The following is a 24,065-nucleotide window of genomic DNA, read 5'->3' on the forward strand; positions in this document are numbered from 1 at the left end:
CTCCTTTCAGCTGGCTTCTCATTACAAAGCTCAATCTTAGTGACTGCCTTTATGCTGATCACACTCATTTCTCCTTAAAACACCGTTCAGCTGTATACAAGCGTGTCTTGTCCTCTGCACAGACACATAAAGCATCCTGAGAAGCCATAAAGCAGTTGAGCACGTTCCTTTTTGTGCATCACTAATATCGCTATTTATCAATTTCCAATTGGCAAAGACTGCAAAGCCCTACCAAAAGCAGTGCGTAATCTGCAGGATGTCTTTATTACTCACTGCGCACCAGAAGGAAACGCACCAGCCTGTCTTTAAATACCTGGTTGACTGGTGAGATTTGCAGATGCAAAACCAGCGTTTTACTGTAAATTAAGAGGAAGTAATCGAGGGAACAATTTACATAATAATAGAATCCCCAAATGTCATTTTATTAAGTCATTTTCAGAGAAACACTTAAAAATCCAGTTACCACTTCTCCTTGGACTCCCTCTGTACATGCCTCTGACACATCAACACTTGACCCTATAGAAATTTTCTTCAGTTTGATGTTACCAAGGCTGAAATCATCCATCTTGACAGGAAAACTTCAGTGGGACGCTCACATCTGTGGTAATCCAACTCCTCTCTGCCTTCCACCTTCCTTTCACCTCGCGATCCATCTCTGACATCCCGGTCTCCTGTGCACTGCCTATTACTTCCCCTCCGCCTGTCTACCCACAATCTTTCTGAAACAGTTTGCTTTGACCACTGCTATGGCATTTGCTGTGCTAAATCACTCAGTCAGATATTTTTACACTTCATATCTCAAGAACTGCAATTCCCTTCTGATGTCAGTCTCCTTCAATTTTCAATTTATCTGGAATACTCGCAACTGCTTTTTCAAATATAAAGGCAAGCATACATTTGCCCCAGTCTCGGATCTACACTGTTTACAAAAGCCCACTTCTAAAACACTTTATGTACAGACACGAACTTCCCTTGTGACAGAATTTATCAGTCTACTTCCCTACTTATCAGAAGGGAATGGATCTTTTCCTTCCACTTCAGAAACTATCCAAAATATACCACCCACTTCTTTCACTCCACTGATTCTCTATCCATTTAAAAAAAAAAAAAAAAAAGGCAGCTAAACCCACAGCTCATTTACAACCAGTAAGCTCCTGGCCAGTACCCAAATTGGTGCTTATGGTCAGCTGTTGGTACCTCTTCTCCCCTGCTCTATGTGTGGAATCTGGGGGCTGCTGTAACCCACGGGCTCCGGGGGGCTTCCGTAGCCAAGAGGCATCGCATAACCCTGGGACCTTTCCAGAAGGAAGTAATGGTCTCTAAAAGTCATTAGCAGAAAATTCCCACCAGGTGAATTTTTATTTTTTTTTTTCCCCGATTGCCTTATAGAATGGAAAGAGAAACTTCAAACCAGAGTGTGAAATCAAGAGGATGGCTACGCGGTTTCGGCTGCCCGGCGCCCGGGAGTGTGGCGGCTCTACACGAGCAGCTCAGCGACCGCGGGGTCGGTTCTCCCCGCGTTAAAGGAAAGCAGCTCCGTCCTTATCGCCGCCGCTGGGGAAGCGTTTTACACCGAGCCCCAAACAACCAGGAGCGCCCCGAAGAGCGTGTTTAGGGCTCACCGGTGCGAGCGAAGCCACGTACAATCGCGATTTCTCCCGACTGAAATCAGCGCTCTTAAAAGGGACCCAGCGGCAGCCGGCAGGAGGAACACCCGCTGCTCAGCCCCAGCCCCAGCCCCAGCCGCGTCCCCGTCCCCGTCCCCGTCCCCGTCCCCGCCGGCGCGGCGCGGGAGGGCGTGGCCGGCCCCGCCCAGACCCCGCCCCGGCCCCGCCCAGGCCCCGGCGGAGACATGGCCGGGGGGAGGGCGCCCCCTGCCGGGGCTCCGCCGGTCGGGGCGGGGGGTGATGGGGTGGGGAGAGGGGTCTGCGGGCGGGTTTCGGCTCCGAGACGAAACTGGCAAAGAAATGATTTAAAAGTACATTTAAATAAGTAAAAAAACCCATCCAAGTGCGCTGCTGTGGCGCAGCGAAACGCCGAAACACGCAGGGACTTTACAAGCACCTTAAAAAATAAAAAATCAGGCCTATTCCGCAGCTTTTTTTACTGTTTCTATACGTTTATAAAAGCTATTTTCTATCGGGAGAAGCTACAATTCACACAGAGAAAAAGTAAAGCTTCATAGAGACTCCTCAAACCTCTGTTTTCAAGCGGCGTTTACAGCGCCAGCTCTGGAGTTCAACCCTGGCAAGGAACTGCCCTCCAGTGCTTTAAGTTATTATACAGTTAATTTTCTTTGAAACTATTTTTGTCTGCCTCTGTCTAAATAGGTGGTTTCTTAAGTGAGTGTTACTTAAAGGAAACCAATCTGTTTTTCAGGAAGGGCTGATGATGTCAGTCCTTTCAACTCTGCTTTCCCATCAGAATTCTTCTAGTAAAAGGAGTTTCACTCTGGGAAATAGCAAAAAGTAACATGAAAATATTTAAAGCATCCCAGACTGCATGTTTATCAAACTTCTAGCTTTATGCTTGGATTTTAAGCAAGTTGCAATTGCAACGAATGAAGAAAAAGTGAGAGAACCCCTTTTTGATTTCTAAAATTAAAGAAGATTTTCGCAATGAAAAATGTCCTACACTAAAATCTTTACAAAGAGCTAAATACAAGTCCGAAGGCCATATATAAAGAACAACATGTTTTTTCATCATTCTAAATTCACGTACTGCATAGGAATTACACGTGAAACAGAACCACTGTGCATTATGAATGGTCTTTTGGCAAAACTACAGCATCCGAAGAAATACTTCAATCCCCAACAAAGTGAGAAGACGGATTCAGAGAGTATCATATTATTATTGACTGTTTTTAGTAGGTGTGGGTGTGTAGCTATAGCTCCATGTGTGCTTACCTCACTCTACGGCATGTTCTGATACTGCAAATTCCTGCAGTCAGCAACAGCGAAAACCTCCAAGCAGAGCTGGAGAGACTTTAACTTACTGGTGGTGCCAGCAGTAACAAGAACAACATACTGGGAACTTTAATTTGCAGAATAAAAATAATCAGAGTTACACAGAGCTTTCAATCTTCCAAGTAAAGCATTACATTTTGACAGCTAAATGCTCCTTGCTATTCACATATAGGCATCCTGAAGGTAACAGGGGCTATATTTGTGTAATCAAGGGTGTAATTCTGGTTTAATTACTCATGCATTAATCCACACAGTGTACCTGTGAGACAGGTAAGCACCACAAACCCCATTTTATATGAGTAAAAAGGTCACGTAAGGCCATACACTACCCTAATGTTCAGCCCCACAACCAACTGATGTCGTAATAGTCTTATAATAGTAAAAGCCCATAAAAGGATCCCAACTTAACTCAGATATTACTGACAACGCACTCTGGCAATCCGACGGAATGACAAAAATATAACCTCGCTGGATTAACAGACAGAATAACCCAAACAAAATCTGTGTTAGCTATAAAAGGTGCAAAGGAAATACCTCTTTATCATCCCCTACTAAACAGTTTACTTCATTCTGCTAAAACGAACAAAGCCAAACGATGATTCATTTGGAAATGAAATCATCCCCACCCCCCCATAAAGGCGTACCCTGTGTGGGTAAACAGTTCCTAGGGTGCTCCAGCAAAATGTAAATAGATCACCTTGCTACTATATACATAGCAAACAGATTCATTTTGAAACTAGGAGTTAAAAAACAAGTGAGAAAAATATTACAAAGCCTGAACTCTGAAAATATTTACAGGAACAAAAGCTAATCACAAGTTAACATCAATAGGTTACAATTGCTAATCCAAAAAAGAAGATAACAAGCAAGCGCTTTGGGCACAGAAGTCTGGTCCTTTGGCCTAAGGTCGTGGCAAAGCTATTGTCATGCCACAGAAATATTAGCAGGAGGATTAACTGCACTTTTTCTAACTTAGGGCTTACCGAAACCTTTCGAGATTGCAAAGGACGTAGGAGGCAAATCGTGATGACACGACTCAGTGCAAAAAAATCCTCCAGAAATAAAGCCAGTTTATCACAACCTTCTCTGAATCTGCCACTTACTCAACAATTTGTCACAGTGTACTGGTGCTCTGCAGGATGTGATCTCCACGTTTCTTTCCATCATCATCAGCTGCATTTAGAGGGTTGATTAAGGAAAGTAACAGTTATTCTTCTTGAAGAAAACTTCAAGCGTCAAGGAATTCCACACACGGGGAACACAGAGATTCTTCTTCTTGTTACACAGTAAAAAGCTGATGGACAAAATCAGCTGAATAAAGTTTACCAAGGGTCACACAGCGAGTTAAAAGTAAAGCAAAGAATTAAACGCAGAACTGCTCTTTTCTGTTGTGAGTACTGAGTCCTGTCACCAGACTGCCGTAACTCCGCCAAACAACAGTAAGTTAACATTATAATATGATAAGGAGCTGTAACAATCTGAGTAAACACATCTCAGTTCACAAATTAAAATAATCACTGGTCTCTGGCTAATCCAGCTGCCACACACACTCACAAAATCCCTCCACTGAAAGTCACTGTGAACTTCAGTTAGGTTTTTTTTTTTTCCAAAGTTGATGATAACTGGCTTTTTATAAAAGGTATATAATATGGTTCAATATCCTGCCTGCCTTCAGCCAAGTAAACTGAAAGAGTACTGACATTAAAAAGCAGCAGTAATATTACTAAATGCATTACAATATTTTAGCAAATGGATCATTTTAAAACAAATTATTTTGTCTTTTTTTCTGAGATTTTTTTTGAAGCCAACTCTGCTATCTCCTCCATACGATCCCCACAACTTGCTCGTGGAAATTCCTCTTAGGAAGGTTTGCAAGTTACCAACACAGAGTCTTAGTACGTGTCCAGCTTCAAACCCTGCTACACCGTGAGAACGTGATGGGCACCATCTGCGTGAAGTTCTCCAGAAAATGAAGTTACCCTCCTCTCTTATTTCTCAGTGCCCACCTGCAGCCATCAAGTGGCACTAACAGTATAAACAGAGCTAATTTTCAAGCAATGGTGACTGCACAAAAATCTTGAAAAAAATCTGATTTATTTGTATTTCAAGACAGACATTTGAAAACCGAAATCTTAAAACTCTTGAGACACTTCCACAAATGCTGCTCCCTTTCTCTCAGTAACTTGTCCACGTGTCCTTCTCCTACCTAGAAAATCTGTCCACCACTGAAGCTCCTACAGCAAATGAAACTGCATCTCTTCTTTAAAAAACCAAAACCCATAAAATCTATTCAAAACTTCAAATGTACCTACGAGTACTGCAGAGGCTACAACTTACTGCAATTTCCCTTGACAGAAAACAGAATTGGTTGGATGAAAGCTACACAAATTGATAGTTCCTTCCTCTCCTCTACGTGATGTCAACAGTTAAAAGGGGTCGGATGTGCCATAGGAAACCTTTACAGCACTCCCCAGCCTGTTCCGAGCCTGACACGCTGAGCTGCTGTGCAGCGATGAGAGAGAAAGGAAAACGGGAGATTCAGAAATGTCTCCAAGGAGGAGGAAACTACAGATCACGTTTTGGGTGCCTTCCAGTGGCTGCAGGCAGAAGAGCATGGCTGCGGAGCAGCTATGCAGAAAACTTTGTTTAGAAAGGTCCAAAGAAAGGAGAAAACCCAGAGGCTTCTTCTGAGACGAGTCTGGTTCCCTTAATATCAACGAGTCATAAAAATGTTCCTTTGATTCAGAAATCCCACAAAGGTTCTCTCTACAGCAGCAAAGATGCTGACTATGAGAGCACACAGTTGGGCTCTCACGAGCGCTTCTAATCCTACTCATAACTGGGCAAGAGGGACTGTTCCTTGCCATGTTTCATACTCTCAGGCCACCCGTACCAAACTGCTATTGAGACTTTCACTTCAATGGAAGCTGTGACTTATTCTTAACGGAAAAGAGGGGTAAGGATGCCGCAAATCCTGAATCCAAACAAAGCAGCTTCTAGTTCAGAGCGCAGGAAAGAGAAGGGCAAAAAGAAGAGCAAAGATGAAACTGAAGCAGCTGGGACAATGATGACTTTTTTAGAGGTTCCCCTTCATGGCCTTTTAGTTTCTCCAAAGCAAGTCCACCACAGGAATAGGATGTACAGATCAATTCTTACAGATTTTTTTTTTTCCTTTGTACATTATTTGCCACGTTGCTCACACACACACAGACACACACAAAAGTGGACAAAAATGTATGCCATCAACTTCACATTGCCTCGTTTCCACATCTCTCCCCAAACAGCATTTATTGTAGATATCCAGATGTGCTTCACGATCGTTGAGGCCGATGAGCAATGAGACTTTTAGGCAACTGCATTTGAACATAGACCAGATTACTGACCTTGTGCTAGGTGGAAACAAAACTTGAAACCTAAAGACCCCAAAACTTTCAGTTTAAAGTGGAAATTATTAACACATCTGTGATAGCACAGTTTACTTAAGCAAGTTGCAACACTAGAACCATCTTTCTGAAGTATTTATACCTTGGCTCATTCCTACAGTATCTGCATACGTTACATATTTTTGCCCAATATCTGCTGCACCGTATTTTACGAAACTCATTTTTTAGTGGCACAAACTACGTGGGCAAACAGAACGAACCAAATCAATTCTTGCAATCTCCAGTAAAATCAACGTTTCTGTTGTTCGGGCTGTTAGCAAATGCTACTGAAATGCAAAGCTGGAAGACTATGAAAATCTTTAGGCCAGCATCTCCAAAGTAGTCAGGAACCGAATCTTTTTGAGTTCTTCTTTTAGAACAAGAGGGAACGGGCACAGACTTGACCGTGGGAAGTCCCATCTCAACCTGAGGAGGGACTTCTCTCCCGTGCGGGAGGCAGAGCACTGGCACAGCTGCCCAGAGAGGGGGGGAGTCTCCCACTCTGGAGCCATTCCAAACCCGCCTGGACATGTCCTGTGCCACTGCTGGAGGTGCCCCTGCTCTGGCAGGGGGTGGCACTGGGAGACCCCCACCATCCTGTGAGGCGGCTACACAGCAGGTACTGAGGACGCAGGTACGGAGGACACAGGCACAGATGACTCAAGGGGAAAGGTTTCCTGACAACGTAAATGGGAGGAAAATAAGAAAAAAAGGGATTTACCATGGAGTGGTGAGCCAGATGGGCTGCTTGAGAGGCCTGGGACAGGGCTACAGCGTCCTCCTTGTTTCGATGTCAGCTCTTGCTCGATCTCTTCCAGCCCTGCGCTCTTTTGGAATCGGCTCATGCGATTTACCACCCGGGGTGACATGTGTGTTCGGACACAGGGCTGGCCGCCGTAAGGATTGATGGGAAAAACATGGGAAGTGCCGCGAAGTGTGCTGACCACGACCCAACGACAGTCATGGCTGAAGGAGATATCCTGGACCTAGAAAAGAGAGGAGAGAAGTGGGAATGCGTCACTGACGTGCAGACATCTGACAAAGGAAATGGACTATCATGTTTTAAACAAACACAAATCTTAATCGGAAAGGTGAATAAAACCCCCTAATCTTAGGCAATAACTTGAATTTTTGCAAATGTACCAATGAACTTAGTATTTGGTATATATTGTATATATGTTGCAGTATAATCCCCAGTTCCAAAGTTTGTGTACTTCTCCAAACATTCTGAGATTTCTCTTTTCAACAGACCTGAACTTACGAAAACAAACCATGCTGCAAAGTACTACAGAAAGCCACAAGAGCTTGGTGTAATTTTCAAATAGAATTTAGTTCTAAAAAGAGTTGGGAAATCATTTCAATTACATGTTTTGTTATTTGCTTGTTTATTTTAATTTTTAGAGATTACCCAAAAAGGGCAAAAGGGAGGGATGAGAACAAGAAAGACATCTCACCACTGGGCCTGATTTTGACAAACACTGGCACTCAAAATTTTAAGTCAACAGAAATACCACATCCTACATAACTTAACAAACCAAAAATCAATGACCAGTATTTTCAAAAGCTGTCTATAATGGTCTCTAATCCTGCTACTACCCGTTTATCCCTCGGTGGAATTACCCTTATCCAGGTATCGCTGGACCTATGCTCATCTTTGGTTTCAAAATTCTGTCAAGAAACTGAACTGCTTTGGCCATTTCTCTCTATAAACCCCCTCCATTTTACATATCCCAGTCTTTATTAATCAGCTATTAAAGTCCCAGGAAAGACCCCAGTTAGATTTCTTCTTATGCATACGAGTACTTATCCACCGCTTGAAAATGCATGTCTTATTTTAGCTTAAAATGGTCGGTCTTGAAGCAAATCTAAAAATACAGTTAAATATTTTCTACTACAGTTGCTCCTTGCACAGATCTCAGATACAAAGTCCAGAAGGATTTAATTCTCTTTTAAGTGTGCTTTACACAACGCTTTGATGAAAAGCAAATTCTTGTTCTTGAAGGAATGCTTTAAAAGAGAGATTAAAGTTTGTTTCCAACCCTGTACTGGCAGACAACTCAAAAAAACAAGTAGTCTAGGTTAAAATGATTTATCACAGAAAAAAAAAATAATCCTAAAACAATTCTTCCAAAAATGTTTTTAAAGGTAAAAGCTGACTAAAAAGAGCCACGTACGCAAGAGGGATTTAACACGGCAAACAAACATATAGACGAAAGATTAGTTTTCATTATATTATTAAACAGCATAAACTAAATAAAATTCTTTAAGATTTCACTGAAGCCAGTTTTACAATACACTAGGTACTCAAATTCGAGTAAACACTGATAAAATCTTGACAAATATTCCAGAAATGCACTCCAGCTACTCCAGACAAAAGCAGCAAGTATTCATCAAAGTGCAAGTTTCCAACCGAGCCCTGAAGCCTTTGAGATAAAAAAAGGATTTAAGTCTTGTGACTTGTGACAAGATATTTGGCTGACAGACTGTCACGACACAAAATGCTTCATCAACATTACACAGATAAACTAAAAAACAGCGCCACACACCTGCTCTTTTCAATTAGGGTGACATACCCAAACGATCTGCTAACGATATAGCTAAACAAGCTCCCCAAAATCTGACAGGTTTAGCACTTTCAGTGATTCTGGTATTACCGACATAAAGCCACAGCACTTAGAGCTCCTCCTTTGCCTACAAAGTGTTTCACCTTAATAGATTGCTCAAAAAGGATTAGAGACCCCACAGGGATTAAGGAGAGCCAAAAAAAGAAACCCCAAAGACGCGGAGTCAGAGAGGAACTGTGGCACCGGCAGTAGCGAAGTACCTGCTCTTTAAAGGGGCAATTTCTGCCCGTCAAAATCAACCATAAGAACCGTATACACATTGCCATTCTCGCTTACAACAGAAAGATCCCTAATATAATAAAACTTAAAAAATTAAAAATATAATAAAATCATTAAGGCTGTTGGAATGTAATCCCAATCCTACCAAAGGCCCTGGTTTTTAATTTCTAATAACACGAAGAATGGCCACGTTTGTCTTTAGATGTGACTCCTCTGAACACATCACTGTTTTCCAAACATTTGGAATTCATCCTCAACGGATTGTACGGCCACACTTTCCAAATCACTGCTGTCACTCACATCTACCGCGTACCCTTCTCTTGTGTTATGAGCCTTTTTAGAGGACATTTCTATGAGACAATATAGGAAAAAATATTGCATCTCACTGCACTGCGTAACAGAAATGTAACGGTTCCTCTGTCAACACTGAGTTTTCAGTACGCATCCTTAGGATCCTGTTGTAAACCCACATACGACAGCCCTGGCATACGACGACAACACAAGCCAAGAAACTGGGAAACAATCCTTACAGGATGTTTTTCTCCATGTAAACATTACACAGAAGAGAAAAAAAAAAAAAAAAAAAGTACTCCTGATCTTCAGAAAGAAAGTTTGGAACAACATAAGCCAAAATGCTCTCTTGAAAATAACGGTCACAAACCCTCGCTGCAGTCGGAGAGTGGGAATCGTGCTCGTGGCTACTCTAAATACGGCGGAAACCACAGAGGCAGAGAACAAACAGGGGTTTAAGACTCAGTAATAACAAGAAAAAAAAGTGTTGACACATGAGTGTGAACTGAATTAAGATTTAGGGAATCCAGCTATGAAACCCTACTCGGCAGTGACAAAAAGTACTTTGGAAGGTACTGTTAATTGTACCTATCTCCTCCCACCCTCAAAAATGGCCCTGTTGGTCTTTCACAGATAAACGATGAGTAGCACTACAACAGGCAGTTCAAGGAGGTAATTCAGAGAATATTTCCAATTTCAGACAAGGGCACGAACGAAAAAGCACAAATCCATATCTGCAATGCAAAGGAGTCCCATCGCTTTCCAGCAGATGTGGAAGAGAGCAGTGGACCAAGCTGAAAAAGGGGAACGCTCAGCACGGCAGTCTCAGAAAGGACTTAAAAAAAAAAATCAGCTGTGTGTGTCCATTAAAAAAAAAATATAAATTATCACATCAGGCTTGCTGCTCTCCGCCACACTGTTACTGTACATTACACAGAGTTCTTGACTGCTTCTAGTATAAACAAACTGCACAGTGGCCCATTAGTGGTTTTCAAGTTTATGCTAAGCGTTGCAATTTATTGCTGTCCTTTAGGTTAATGTACTATTATTTCATGTATTTATAATATATTTCTGGATTTGTTGTTAATTATGATGTAATGTTTAGATACCAAAGATCAATCAAGACCCCATAGTGTTTACAGATATATGTTAATAAAGTACAAAGTACACTAGATCTGTCACGATGCAGAGTTTACTCTATAGCTCAAGGTCAACATTGGAATTAATACTCATGTCTGCATTTCAAAATTGTATCTATCCTCTTCTATCTGGGCCAGTAAAGGGAATTATAGACCTGAGATTTTGTTTAACTTGGGAACCCTTAAGATATTTTAAATTGCCATACTAAATACCTTTGTGGGAACAGTGCTTTCTCCGAGCTTTACTACCATTTCTTCCTCCTCATTTGTAAGCAGTTTGGTTCCTTAAGCTTCAGCCTACGCCTTGCACATCCAAAAGTCTTGGTGAAACCCCTGGATACCTCATGGTCCTCATTAGATGACCAAAGCCTTTTCCGGCCCAAAGGAACGCACTTCGGACAACCTCAGAACGTTAGACGGATACCAGCATGTACCCTCCAAATCGCCCAGGGCTAACCCGGGTATTCTGTGCCTCCTCTTGTACAGGAGGTCTGCAGAAACTTTGTCCATATTTTATAGACTATTCCGCTTGCTCCACCAATCCTACTGAGTACTGTCAAACCCAGGAGGGTCCTGGCTGACCAGACACCCTGCACCTCTCGTGTTCCTGGTGTCTACCGACTGTTCTCTGTATCAATATTATGACTTTGGCGAAATAAAAATTCAATACCCTCAAAGAATTATCAATAGTATTTTCAGAATCATGGACAATATGAGAATTTTCCTACCAGAGACAATTAATGTTCGAAATATTCTGGCAGGCTTTAGCATGACTTGGAAAGAAATCATCCAGTACTTCTTTGGAAAGGAAATAATAACAGTCTGAGAAAGGTTTTCTTAACAGGTACTAGGAAAGAAATCTTCCAATACACTTGTATCATTCCCTGAGCCCATCTTGCAGCTTCCTTCAGCTTCGCCATTTCGCTCACCTTCCCCGTTTGCCGCTGGCAGCCCTTTCCATCAGTGTTCGCTTCTGACCCCGGAACTCCTTTTCTGTCTCACACTGTCTTCTCCTGTTTTCCTTCAGTTACTCTTCTCCTATACTTCTCTTTAACTTCCACTATCCTATTTCCCCATGTTTCAAACACTATGATGTAAGATCCTCCTGAATGAGGTTTTTATGTAATGAAAATTTAGCTGCCACGTTCAGAGCCTGACCCAAGTGAGACAGGAGGGTAATTTCATATATGGAGTCCTACAAGGACGTGTCATGTGTCAACAGCTCTGCTGAGGATCAGCTTTCCAGACTGTACAGATCAAAAAATTATTTCTGATATTCTGAAGATCTGGAGGAAATCATCTGAACCGAAGGCTTCAAAGCTGACTTACATTCGCTTATTTTATATAATGGAAATCTAGATAAGTGTTTTGCTATCATTCTTTCCTTATTCCCACAGCTTCTCCAAACTGAAACACTGTGTTAATTACAGCATACTCACAAAATAAATAAAATTTAAGAATTCGAGCCACAACTGAAAGAAAACACAGCACACAGGAAACTTCTTTTGAAAGGTGTTGATTAAAATGGGATAGTGGGAGGACGGGCTGGTTACACAAGCGATGGCAGGGGGCAGGCAGTGACCTTGCTTACCGCGACTCCTGGGAACGCCCGACAGCCCGTCCCCCGCCTCTGCATTTCAGGGCTTCCAAAAGTTAATATTGCACTAACCTGCTGCACGACGCTTAGATGTATACTATCGCTTATTTTCTTAGAAAGGAGAAGGAGCTTTACGGGGCTCTCGCGGCATCTCCCCAGGCAAACCCACTCCTGACGGGTGTGCGTAATGCAACAGGGAGAAAACAAAGCTCACCACACCGACCCACGAATTTTCATAGTGATTACAAGAAACAACTATTAAAACGCATCTTGATCTTCCTAGGGCTCTCTTTTTTTTTTTTTTTTTTTTTTTTTACACCAGTGCCCCGTTTTCAGTTGTGGTGAGTTACACCAGGAACAATGTATATATTCTTGTTTTTTCACCGCATTAAATTAAACTGTAGACAATAAAGCCTGACTAGCATTACTGCAGCAGGACCGAGCCCAGCTTCATGCCCACTATGCAATGTCACAGAGAAAACATAACATTATTTGAAGGACATGACTTAAGTATTTAATTATGCTGTGCGGTGAGATGGCAGAAATAATAATAATAAAAACCCAATGTCATTAAACAACAAGAAAGAGCAGCAGTACTGAGGAGGCAGGGGCCAAAATAAATTAGAAAACCGGTCCGTATTCGAATTTTTTTGGTTGAGAAAATTAAGGAAATGATGTAGCAACAAACACAAATGAAAAAATAATAAAATCATGGACTACACAATATGATTTATCAGACCCACACAGACCCAACTCTGTCTCTCTGAGTCGTCAAAACTGATTTCAGTTCATAAAACCAGTGGCAGACTCCGGGCACAGTGAGACATTCAAGCGGGGTCCTTCGGCCAGAGTCGCCGCTCTCTATTCATAACTGCAATTGCAAACGCCACTCTGCTCCGAGTTCCGTCTCCTCAAGATAGTTAAGCTCCTTCTAATTGCAGCAGTTTCTTATTGTCTGCTTTCATCACAGACTGATCAACTTCCCTAAATCAATCTTCATTATTTCAAGACTGCCCCAGATTTTTTTCCTAGAAATAAGAAAGTCTCTCTCCCAGAGGCTATTTCAACACTTGCAGCTACAGAAGTATGTCAAAAGATAGGAAGAAATTTCTATTAACCGTGGAGGTTTACATCAAATGTTTGTAAACCATTCCAATGTTTCGCTACCTGGACAGGGTACGTGACACAACCTTGAACAGCCTCTATGAAATCCCATCCCGAAAACACTCATGCGTTCCCCAGAAGAGCGTCACATTGCACACGTTCCGTGGCAGCCCGTGCTGGAAGGTTTTTATCATTCCCTCTGTTTACCTACGCGGACTGAAGTCAGTTGTAACAGCAGTTGGAGTCAGAATAACAAAAGTCTGACAGCGTAAAAGATTACAGAGGGCCCTGGCCACCAGCCCACCGATGCTATCATTACGTTTATTTGCTCTAGGCTGAGATAATGCTGTTTTCAGGGAATTTTTTTTTTTTCTGTTTACAATTTCAGATCAAAGAGAAAGGATCATCAGGTGACAGTCTAACTTTCATCTGCAAGTCAATGAGCTTCCTTGGTTCAGAACATGCTATACTTTTACTAAAAACCTTCCAAAACGCTCTTGGATAAAAACAGGAGTGCAATAAGCGTTGCCTTACAATGCATGAGGTACAGGGCAAGAAAACGTATCCTTAACCAAACCGTGCACAACATACACATGCACATTTTTTCCCTTTACAGCTGAATTGTGCAAGCATGGATTCTCCGGGAGCGTCAGTTCTCCCTCTGCTATGGTTAAATACAACCACTGCTCACAGCGAACCTTCACGACGCAACACAGTGTATCGAACATAATGGGCTTTGTTCTCTTTAGGTTAAAAAAAAAATAATTCTAACGCGTAAGTGGCACTGAAAGACTAAAAGATATTAATGCAATGTAACTGCAACAGTGACTTCTGTGTTCGCAGAAAAGTAACTTTGGACGTTGTGACCTTGGGACTCGCATCGCTTGGACCACTAAAGTATCTGAGCACTTCAACATTCTTTCATGGCTGTTGTCCTCGCAATTCCCTTACGAGACAGAGCTCTGCCTTCCATCCTAACCCATCTTCATCTGAGCCACACAAAAAAGTCAGTGGCTTTGTCAGGAACAGAGCGATCTTCACAGTCCCAACTGGAGGCTCTATTCAGCAGATAGGGCTTCTTCCTGTATTTGCTGCTCAAAGTCAGCAAATACAACACAGATCTGCAATAACAACACTTCAACACTCAGTAACAGGCTGTTTCGTTGTTCAAAGCATGGAGAAAGAGAAAAGGCAAAGCATGTGCTGGAGACTAGCTGTGAACGGTCAGGGAGAACACCACCACGTACCCTTCCCTCCGTGTCCAGGGGAATGCAAGCGCAGAACACCTCCCATCCCCAGCACAGCATCTACACCCCTTCCCCAGCACAGCATCTACACCCCTTCCCCAGCACAGCATCTACACCCCTTCCCAAGCACAGCGTCTACACCCCTTCCCAAGCACAGCGTCTACATCTGCCTCAGCATCCCGAAGCCAATGCCAAGCGGGCTGGCAGGGCCGACGAGCCCGAAAAATAAGATTGCTCACAAAAACGCCTGGAAGATGGCTAGCAGGTGCCTTTGGACACTGCTCCGGGGCAAAATGACCGTCAGTTGTTCAGAAAGTGCGGATGATCATATATTGAATATCTACCGGATATCAGCACAATCTGCTGTGAGCAGCGTTTCAGCACAGGGAAAGCCCATCTTGTGGAGGAACTTGGAAGAGCCTCATGCCCTTCTCCTCCATCCAACAGGAACATTACAAATAGCGTAAGGATAGCTGTTGGGATAGACTGTCAATGCAAACACAACTTTCTGCACTAAAATTAAGTTTCATTGCTCCTGTAATAAAAATCAAAGTACAAAGTCTCTATTTTAGCCCATCCATTAACGGTAGGATTTCAGCGCCACTGACTGCTTGGAGCGGCCAACCCATTGCAAACGCTGACGCAAACCCGCTTTGGCTAAGGCCAGTACCTTCATGCCCACAAAAGGAGACAACACCCCTATAGATCTCCTTCCAACCAGTCTCTCTCTATTTCAGAAGCAGTCAGGAAAAGGTGGAAACAATCTTTCAGGCTGAAATTTCTCAACCCCAAACCAAACCAGAATTTGACTGGAATTTAGAAAAATTAACGCATGATGGAGCGTATATTCTTTAGTTTTATTAAGCTGAAGTAACCATCGAGCTAATACATCTGACCCAGTGGAAAGACATGGGGGTGACTGAGAGACACTGCTTGATTGCAGTAAATCGATCAGAAAACACCATTATTAAATCACAACACTTGCTTCTTTTTCTTTAATATACATTAAGCGTGCAACTTAATCCACTTAAGCTGCTCCTGTGTAGGAACGACAGAGGGGGCCTCCTGCCCCCTTCTCTGAGGAGACAGATGAGAAACGCCAAGCTGTCGGTCAGCCCTCCAGCCACTAAGGACAAGGTAACAGTGAGACCAGGAATCCTGCAGCCCTGCAAAAGGGGATGCTCCAGGGCTGATATTCTAAACTGGGTGAAATTACAATTCGAATGTTCTTATAACATAAGATGTACCTGTCAATATTACACTAATATATTTGGCTCCCAAATTTCTGCTCCCAGAGCAAAACTGGTACGCCGTGTATTACACACAGCATTCACTGCAGATCCATCACTGCTTGGAAAAATCCATCTTACCGTGTGCTCCGTGTACAGTCCATTAGTGCACAAACAGTGATCCCGCAGAGGGACCTGCTGCGCGTCCGGCAGCTTGGACGCAGCCGTGCAGAGCAGGACGTGCAACTTTTACAAACATTACCAATGCACGGGTTTGTGTCCATGAGCAAACTTGTCTTATAGCACCAGTAATAAGTATTTGCAAGAACACGCTAATGGATCGCAAAGCAAGATAAGGCGGCTTGTGCATCAGAGTGAAAGGAGGATGTTTTGGGAAATGTGTGGCGACACTCTATCGGCCCGAATCTCACGTACGAAAGCAGATGATTTCAGTATGGACGTTAAAATACCACATATAATAAGGGTATAATGATGTTGTTTAAACAATTTCTAATGGGTACTAGCTAAACAAATTTTGACACTGATAATCACTCATGTCCATCAACACAAATTAGAACTTTTTATAGCTCCAGTACAGAAGGTGACCTTTAAGACTATTGGCCTTGATTCACAATTAGCTTTAAACCGGGGAGGGGAGGGGGGAGAAAAAAGTCTGTTTGCAAATGTATAAATACTATTCTAACCAAGAAAGGAGGTACAGAGGCTTCCAGTGTGTGCCTCAGAATATCTGCATTGAGAATTTTAAATTGAACAGTCTCCAAAATTCATGTCTAATGCTACCGATACATGAAATTTACACAACAAAAGAATACCAACACATACTACTCTTCTCACTAAACAAGTACTGTTATTCCAAAAGAAAAAGTAAAAGCCTCCATCATGTTATGTAAATCTTTTAAATGATAGATGTGTATTGAGAATCGCAGGTACCAATGCGATATTGTTGCTGGATAGTTTAATTATCAAGGGAGTTGTGAAACCCACCAACGTGCCTCAGACTGGTTAGAATTTTCTCTACTTTATACCATTCCAAAAGCTATACTGTTCACATCCTAAATGAAAACTATGTGGCAAACTAGGAAAAAACTTTACTATGTTGATTCTGAGAATTTTAATGCAATGCCTTCACAGAGATGCTAATACTATATCCCAAAAAACGCGTATCAATGAAGGTTTATTCTCTAGAACGTTATGCTTGGTTTCCAATGTATACCTTAAAAGCAAATTTATCAGCTGTAAAAAACAGAAGAACATCTTTGTTCACAGTGACTGGAATACTATGCTTTGCTTTTCAATATTAATTATAGGATATTTCCCATTTTTTGTATGAAAGTAGAACAAAAATAACTCTAAAACATTAAACACATTATAGCACATGCTCAAATACACGACAGAGTATAGGTATACACACAGATCTCAATGCCCTTTGTATTATGTACAAGAAGTACTTGTAAGTACTATGTATATTATCTTATATGGACAGTTTTTCCTAACTTCCTCTCCCTTTCCAGATTGGTTATTCCTTCCTATAGTAAACCATTGCCTATAATAGTAATTACACTTTCCAGACTGGTAGCGGCAAAGCTTCAGAGTATTTAAACTACCAGTAATTTAAATTCACACAGATTTAAACATTATCAACCACTACCGCATTAAATAAAGCTTTCAGGTTCTACTTGTTACAGGGCAAGGCAAAAAAACTTAAGGGAAATGGCACAACCCGTAGAAAAAGAAATGGTTTGAAGGCACCACCGTCACGATGCCACAATAACCCAACCTTCCAGTGTCAGGGGCATAATCACAGTGCCTGAGGCTTCTCTCTGTCACACTGCTTTACATCTGCCAGCCTGTCACTAGTCTGTGCTTTCAGTGTGTAATTGCATCAGCGAGTGCAATACTCATTCCTTACCCTGTGGTGACATTTTTATTTATGTATTTAAAACAGGTTCTCCAACAGTTACTCGGTGCTACAAAGGTGAGGCTCTCCTGATGCCTAAAAGCATTGCAGCGAAGGATTCGAGCACAATACGCTGCCCTGCTTCTGTCACAGCCACGCCGGTACAAGCGATCTCTCTCACTTTTTTCAACTTTACCAGTAAACCAGTTTACCGAGCATTTCTTTAAAATATAATTTCAGACTTTTCCACCTAATTTAGTCTTCCATCTTCAAGAGTGGGATTTTTAAACTGGGAAGTTAAATCAGTATCCCTACAGCCTCCATCAGCTTCCCCCACTTTGCTAAAGCGTAGATAAAAGTTAATCACAGTCTTTTGATGAACTCTTCCTTTCAACTCTTTTAATTGTCTGTCTTTGGCTTTTACCACCAAAGCCAAGCAAACCCTGACAGCTGCTTCACGGGCACTAGACAAATGTTTAACATGTTACATGAGAAAAGGTTAAGTACAAACACAGCTCATAAGCGGGGCTCTTTGGAGGTAGTGTCATATCTGAATAAATCTGACAGCACCTCATTGTAAAGGGCAAGAATTTATTATTGTCCAGGTTAAACGCTGCGCTCTTATCCTTTCCGTGGCTATAACATAAGAAAGGCTCTTTGTGTGCTGAAACAAACATTAAAGTGCCAACATACACAAAATGTATAAGGTGTCGGGGGATTATTCTTCAGCAAATAGTTTAACTTACTTTGGCTTCAGTCTCTCCCCTGTGAAGTGTATACAAATGATGGACGGCACTTTGTGATGATGACCAAGGATGTGTCAGTATTTGAAAAACATGGAAATCATGGCCTAATGTGTCAGTAGTGACCAGCAACATCCCTGGGTAAAAAAAAAGAAAAAGAAAAAAGAAACACAAAAGCACAAGAGATTAATCACTGCAAAAGAAGAGGCTTATGAATGTCTACCTACAAAAACTAGCGTTGCTTACATTTTGTTCTTTGGAAAGAAAAGCAAACAGTTGCAGAAAATGACGGAATTGAAAGGGATTCACTTGATAAAAATGGATCAGAACTTCAATTGAAATCATATTAACAGTGTTACTAGTTAAGTATCACGATACAAATCCATAAAAGCCAACTAAAAACCTAGGAATATTCTACCTAAAGTTGAGAAGTGGCGTGACCCATATGAAGCACTGAAGTGATGAACGTTGGAGTGAAACCCCACAATGCTCTTCACTGGGAAAGAGACAGTATAAAACAGATTGATGTTTCCACAATAATAATTTTTGGAAGAAGAAACAATCAAAACCCAGCCGAAACAACCCATACCAAAGACAAGCCTGAAGAAGCATCTTTCTTATAAACGTGTATGAAAGAAACCGTCTGATTTATTGCTTGAAAGGCAGCAAATCAGAGTTGAGAGCTTTCAAGTGAAATATTAAATTAGGTACTAACTTCATTGAAAACAGGTCACTGATGGATGTACTGAAATGATTAAATTAGAAGATCAGCAGAATCACAGTAACTTATATATGCTATTTACTTTTTTCTCCCACTGTATGTCAGTGCATAACCCAGGTTATAAACATTTAAAAACATATTTGAAGTCAATTTGCCATAAAAGTTAGTTTGTATACCAAAAAAGAAGAATTTTTGTACATAAAAGTACAACATCATTGCAGAATTCAGGACTACAGTAAAAAAACTTCAGATTTATTTTTCTGTTATAAATGTCCATATGACCATGCTTATTAATGAAATTTAAGAAGTTACCACCCAAAGTAATCCTCTGACATTTAATGAACGTCAAGTACAAAGCGATTTGAGCGGTTTAACAGCTACACTGAAGTGCCTTCTAAATAATTTTCAAGGTACCCATCTATTAAAGAAAACCAGGAATCTCCACGTGGCTCTGTTGTGTTGATAAACATAAAGCGTAATTGAAATCTTTTATCCTTCAGGAAGAGAACTTAGGTCTCCACATTTTACACCACACCTATCCAAAGGATAAATGATTATCTCATTTCTGTCATTTCTCGGTCTATTTACACACGGCTCTGCGATTCATCTTTCCCTCTTCTGCTCACTGCTGCTAAACAAATCTATACAGTACCCGCTCGAAAGCCCTCGCGCCTTACCACGGAAGTCCTACCATATGCCACTTTTAAATTTTAGAATTAAACTGGCAGGAAAAAAGAAAAAATCCTCTTGTGTACTGCACTCTCTCAGTAAAGATTAAGTTTAATGAACTTCTCTACTGAACCACCATTACACCATCCCTCGACGGCTCTCCTGAGCGTCCGCCCTCCCCGGCAGTCCGGGAATCCTCCTTCCCTTAGGCTCAAATAGAAGACATTCAGCAGCCAAAGCTTTGACTTTTCGGGCCCAGCGGCACTCCCCAGGGCCGCCTCCTCCCCCCGAGGCCGAAGCAGGTTTGTGCGCGCACATCGGGGCTCACGGAGGAGCAGCGCCGTCCCGACACCCCCGAAGGGGACAAGGCAGCATCCTCGCAGGCTTCGCGGCAGCACGAACCGGCACACGCCTCGGCTCCTCCTGACCATACCTCATGAAATAAGGATCTGGTGAAGATAAATACGCTCAAGACTATGAGGCCCACCAGCAGCAAGGTACAAAATCGGAGAGAGATCCAAACTGCATTTAGAGACAAAATTGCCTACAAGTTTCCTTCTCAGCTTGACCACTGATGCTGGTCGGGCTTGGACAGAGCTGAGGCCACCCACGCTGCGCACATCCATTTCCTCAAAATCACCGAAACGCAAAATCTTAACTCTGACCTCAGCAAGATCCCCTCCAGTAGACACACTTTTACTGTTACAGGCGGTTACTCCGATTCCGAGCGTTAGAAATGAAAGGGAGTTTGTTATGGAGCTGAGAAATCCGTGAGTGCATTTGGGTATTATGTTTGGGCGGGAAGGCATGTGAGCTGAGGTTGGTCGGGATGTTAATGTTGGCTTAACTGGCAATTTCCTTGATTTGTAGTGACTGTGTTGATAGGAAATACAGCTAAAGTTGCTCAAGTGCAAGTCAGCCAAGTCTTTAGTGTGGGATTATGCACACAATTTGCATTAATTCTGTTCTGAAACATCACAAAATACACTTCCCTTCTAGTGAAGTGTGCGGTCCTCAATAATATATAGCATTTCCAGTGGAGCAAGCTGGAAGCAAACAGGGGTTTGTGTGCTAGAATTAGGCAGCCGCTGTTACTGGAGCGAGGATATTCCAAACGATCTAATTCAACCCAGTAAGGATTTATTTTCTGTATTCCCACGTTTGCCGCTCCTCACGCCTTAGATAGCTTTATACAGAAGTTGAGTGTGCTTTTGGTCCTTTTGAGCTCTCTCATATTCCAGATGGAAAAGACCTTTGGAGAAAGCGACGCTGCAAGAGACGAATACATAAGGCTTCTCTCAACAGCGAAGAGAGGGCCTCAGCAAACCTAGATATTTCTTTTCTTCCCCCAAAGTGCTACAAGTCTTTTATAAATAGACGCGCGGAGTTGAGTGCACCCAGAGATCCGAGCACAGCATTCTTCATGTGTATCCCATCACACGGCGCAGTGCAATGAAGATCGTAAAAAAAGAAAAAACACCAACCAAAAAACCCCACTTTAAACGAGCCAAAAATCTGTCTGGAAGCTGGAGACAGAGAGCTGCGTAATAATCATGAGCCAGTGAAAACACAGGAATTACCATCCTGCGTTGTCCATCAAACCCAGCCCTTGTTTAGCTAACCGGTATCTCGTTTCCAGTACTGGCTAGAAGCGCAGGTGTCTGCGGACGGTGCAATACACTCCAGACGTGATATAATTTCACCCTTCTCCTCACAAAGGCTTTTTCCCAAATCTGTGATCTCAATTTACCCCACGCAGGGCACTGCTAGAGAGCTCGCTTTGGGACCGGACCCTACAGCGTATGGCACAACAATCCAGAAAGCATTCGGCGGTACCTGTTGGTTCTTTCGATGACGTCCACTGTCTCGGAATGAACGAAGGCGCGAAACGGGCTTGCCTATCTGCCGCTCTGATCACTTCCATATGATGTACAGAGTTTTTGCCTCCATACTAACGTGTGTTGCCTTCGGGGTTTTTGGGTTTCGTGGTTTCTGGGTTTGGGGTTGGTTTTTTTCTGTTTTTGCTAACTTGAAGGAGTACAGAGGTGAAAGACAATACATTTGTGGGCGGAAAGGAATTGGCTTAAAAATAGAAAGATGGGTGGTATCTGATTTGGCAGTTTGGCATGCCTAATCTTAACTCCTGCCGTCTGTCACTGTTTGGAATAAATGCTTTTTATTAGATGAAAGCCGAGGGAAAACAGGCCCTTCGCTTATATTAGCAACTATTTTTCCCTAAGTTAAGGGAGGACCTTTCATACTCACATTTGCATTTGAAATACAAATATGTACTCGCAGATCTTGTATCAACACAGAGGTCCCATGCACACCACCACAGATGCGAAAGAAGGTGTATTTATAAAACAGCAGTTTGGAATATCTTTCTTACTACTGTTACTCAAATAATAAATCACGGATGTTTTAGAACCTTTGACTTGGGTTTTGGGGGGGTATTTTCCAGCTCTCATTACTTCACACTGAAGAATCACAGTTTTCAGTTACTGCAGCTCAGCCGCGTCGATTCTCTCTCCATCTCCCTGCGACAAAAGGCCGCCGCGACACCCCGGCAGAAATACCCACTCCCAGCAGAGAACGCGAACGGGAATCGTGGCCGTTACCTCACTTTCACTTTCAAGGGCAGGAAGCTTCAACTCGGCTTTCTAAAAGACCTTGTGACAGTTTTCCCAAAAAGTTGTTTAGACGGAAATATGGGTTAAAGCTGTCATGAGTTCAGTCCAAAATGTTTTCTCTTATGATGTACTTTATGTATGAATAATCATAGATGAAAAGTGAATAATTCTCAAGGATTTCCTGCTTATTTTTCAAACTGGCATTAATCCCTGTTTAACAGATACCATCTGAAATCAATTGGAAGTCTTGCATACGCCGAACCCGGTGGAAATTTATGAGTAAAGCAGATATTACTTTGGATGTATCTCACTGCAAAAATTCTGATTTTGCTTACCCATAGCATGAGGGGTGCAGCTAAGTGAAATTAATGACTCTTTTACTGTGTGGCTTTTCAAATCCACAGAGATGATTAAGATCCAGTTTAAAAGGCACAGATAGCCTAGATGGAAAAAATAAATAATTACCAAAGCTTTGTTTTACCTGACAGATACATTTGCCCTAATTTACAGCTTCCTACTTTTCGTGCGTTCTGTTTGAGAAACAATAAGCTTCTTTCAGGATAGAAACGTTAAAAAAATACAGCGAATATATGCATAAAAGGAAAAACCAGTACAGATGTAGACTGTGGGTTAGGAGCTATTTATGCAGTATCAGAAGACTAAACCAGACTCTGGCCTGGCCATAAACTAAGCCCACGCCCTAAATGAGGTGCCAAGCCACAAAAAGCATTTGCGTCAACTGGGAATACAAGGAAAAGAAGGACTTCTAATTATAGGGCCTGGAAGCGGAAGCCCAGGGTGATTAGGAGTTTAGGCGCTGCTGTATGTTTATCTGGGAGCTTCCTCTCGCTCGCTCTCAGCCCGGCTTTGATAGATGAGGGTTGGCCTAAAGGGTGGGATTGAAGTTGCTGATGGTACACAGAGTTCTCCGCAATCCGAAGGAGACGGAGACGGAATACTAAGGCTTCTGCGGCCTTGTAGGAACATAACTCTTTTCAACCAGGCGTCAGCTGGTTAGCCCAAACGGCAAAATTAGAGAGCAGCAAATCTTGGTTGGGTACTTGCTATAAAATCTAGGAAACCTGAGCAGCCTAAGCATCCCCACCACATCCTATTTATAACACCTATCTAATTGCAGAGCTGTTTGCTATATGCATACAAATGAGGTACACACAATTTCACCTTGGGTTTAAGTTTCACGAATAACTCCATTTAAATAATGCCATCTTTCAGAGTAACAGAAGGGGGTTTCCGCCTTCCAAAACAATGTCATTCTGTAATTACACGCTGAAGAACTCGACACGTTCAAGCTGTGTTGGATTTGTTTTAAAAACACCAAGGGCACAAACGTTAGGAAAACAGGCATACATCTGCATGAAGGAAACATATATTCACGGATATACTTAAGTCAAGAATGCAACTCTTACATTTCCGTGTGTGAAGAGCCATAGGGAGACCATTGCACAAATATGGTATTTACATGAACAGCGATAAAAAAATACAAACAATTTCTCAGATTTTGGTTGGTTTTGTTGTTGTTTTTTTT

General features: G+C 42.1%; 1 protein-coding gene across 3 annotated transcripts in view; it reads right to left on the minus strand.

The window, feature by feature from the left end:
• The window catches only part of BCAS3 (BCAS3 microtubule associated cell migration factor), a gene marked incomplete at its 3' end in the record, with an annotated part of 391,462 nt that overhangs the window by 259,902 nt on the left and 107,495 nt on the right, over positions 1 to 24,065 (minus strand). For all 3 annotated transcript variants that reach the window (XM_082493341.1, XM_082493342.1, XM_082493343.1), the window contains exons 14-15: positions 18,503 to 18,636; positions 7,110 to 7,374 (exon numbers count right to left, since the gene is read on the minus strand). In XM_082493341.1, coding sequence (XP_082349467.1) covers positions 7,110 to 7,374; positions 18,503 to 18,636 — 399 coding nt within the window. The remainder of the gene's footprint in view (positions 1 to 7,109; positions 7,375 to 18,502; positions 18,637 to 24,065) is intronic.

This window comes from Vanellus vanellus (assembly GCF_965231255.1).
Source record: "Vanellus vanellus genome assembly, chromosome: 19".
Lineage (NCBI taxonomy): Eukaryota > Metazoa > Chordata > Aves > Charadriiformes > Charadriidae > Vanellus > Vanellus vanellus.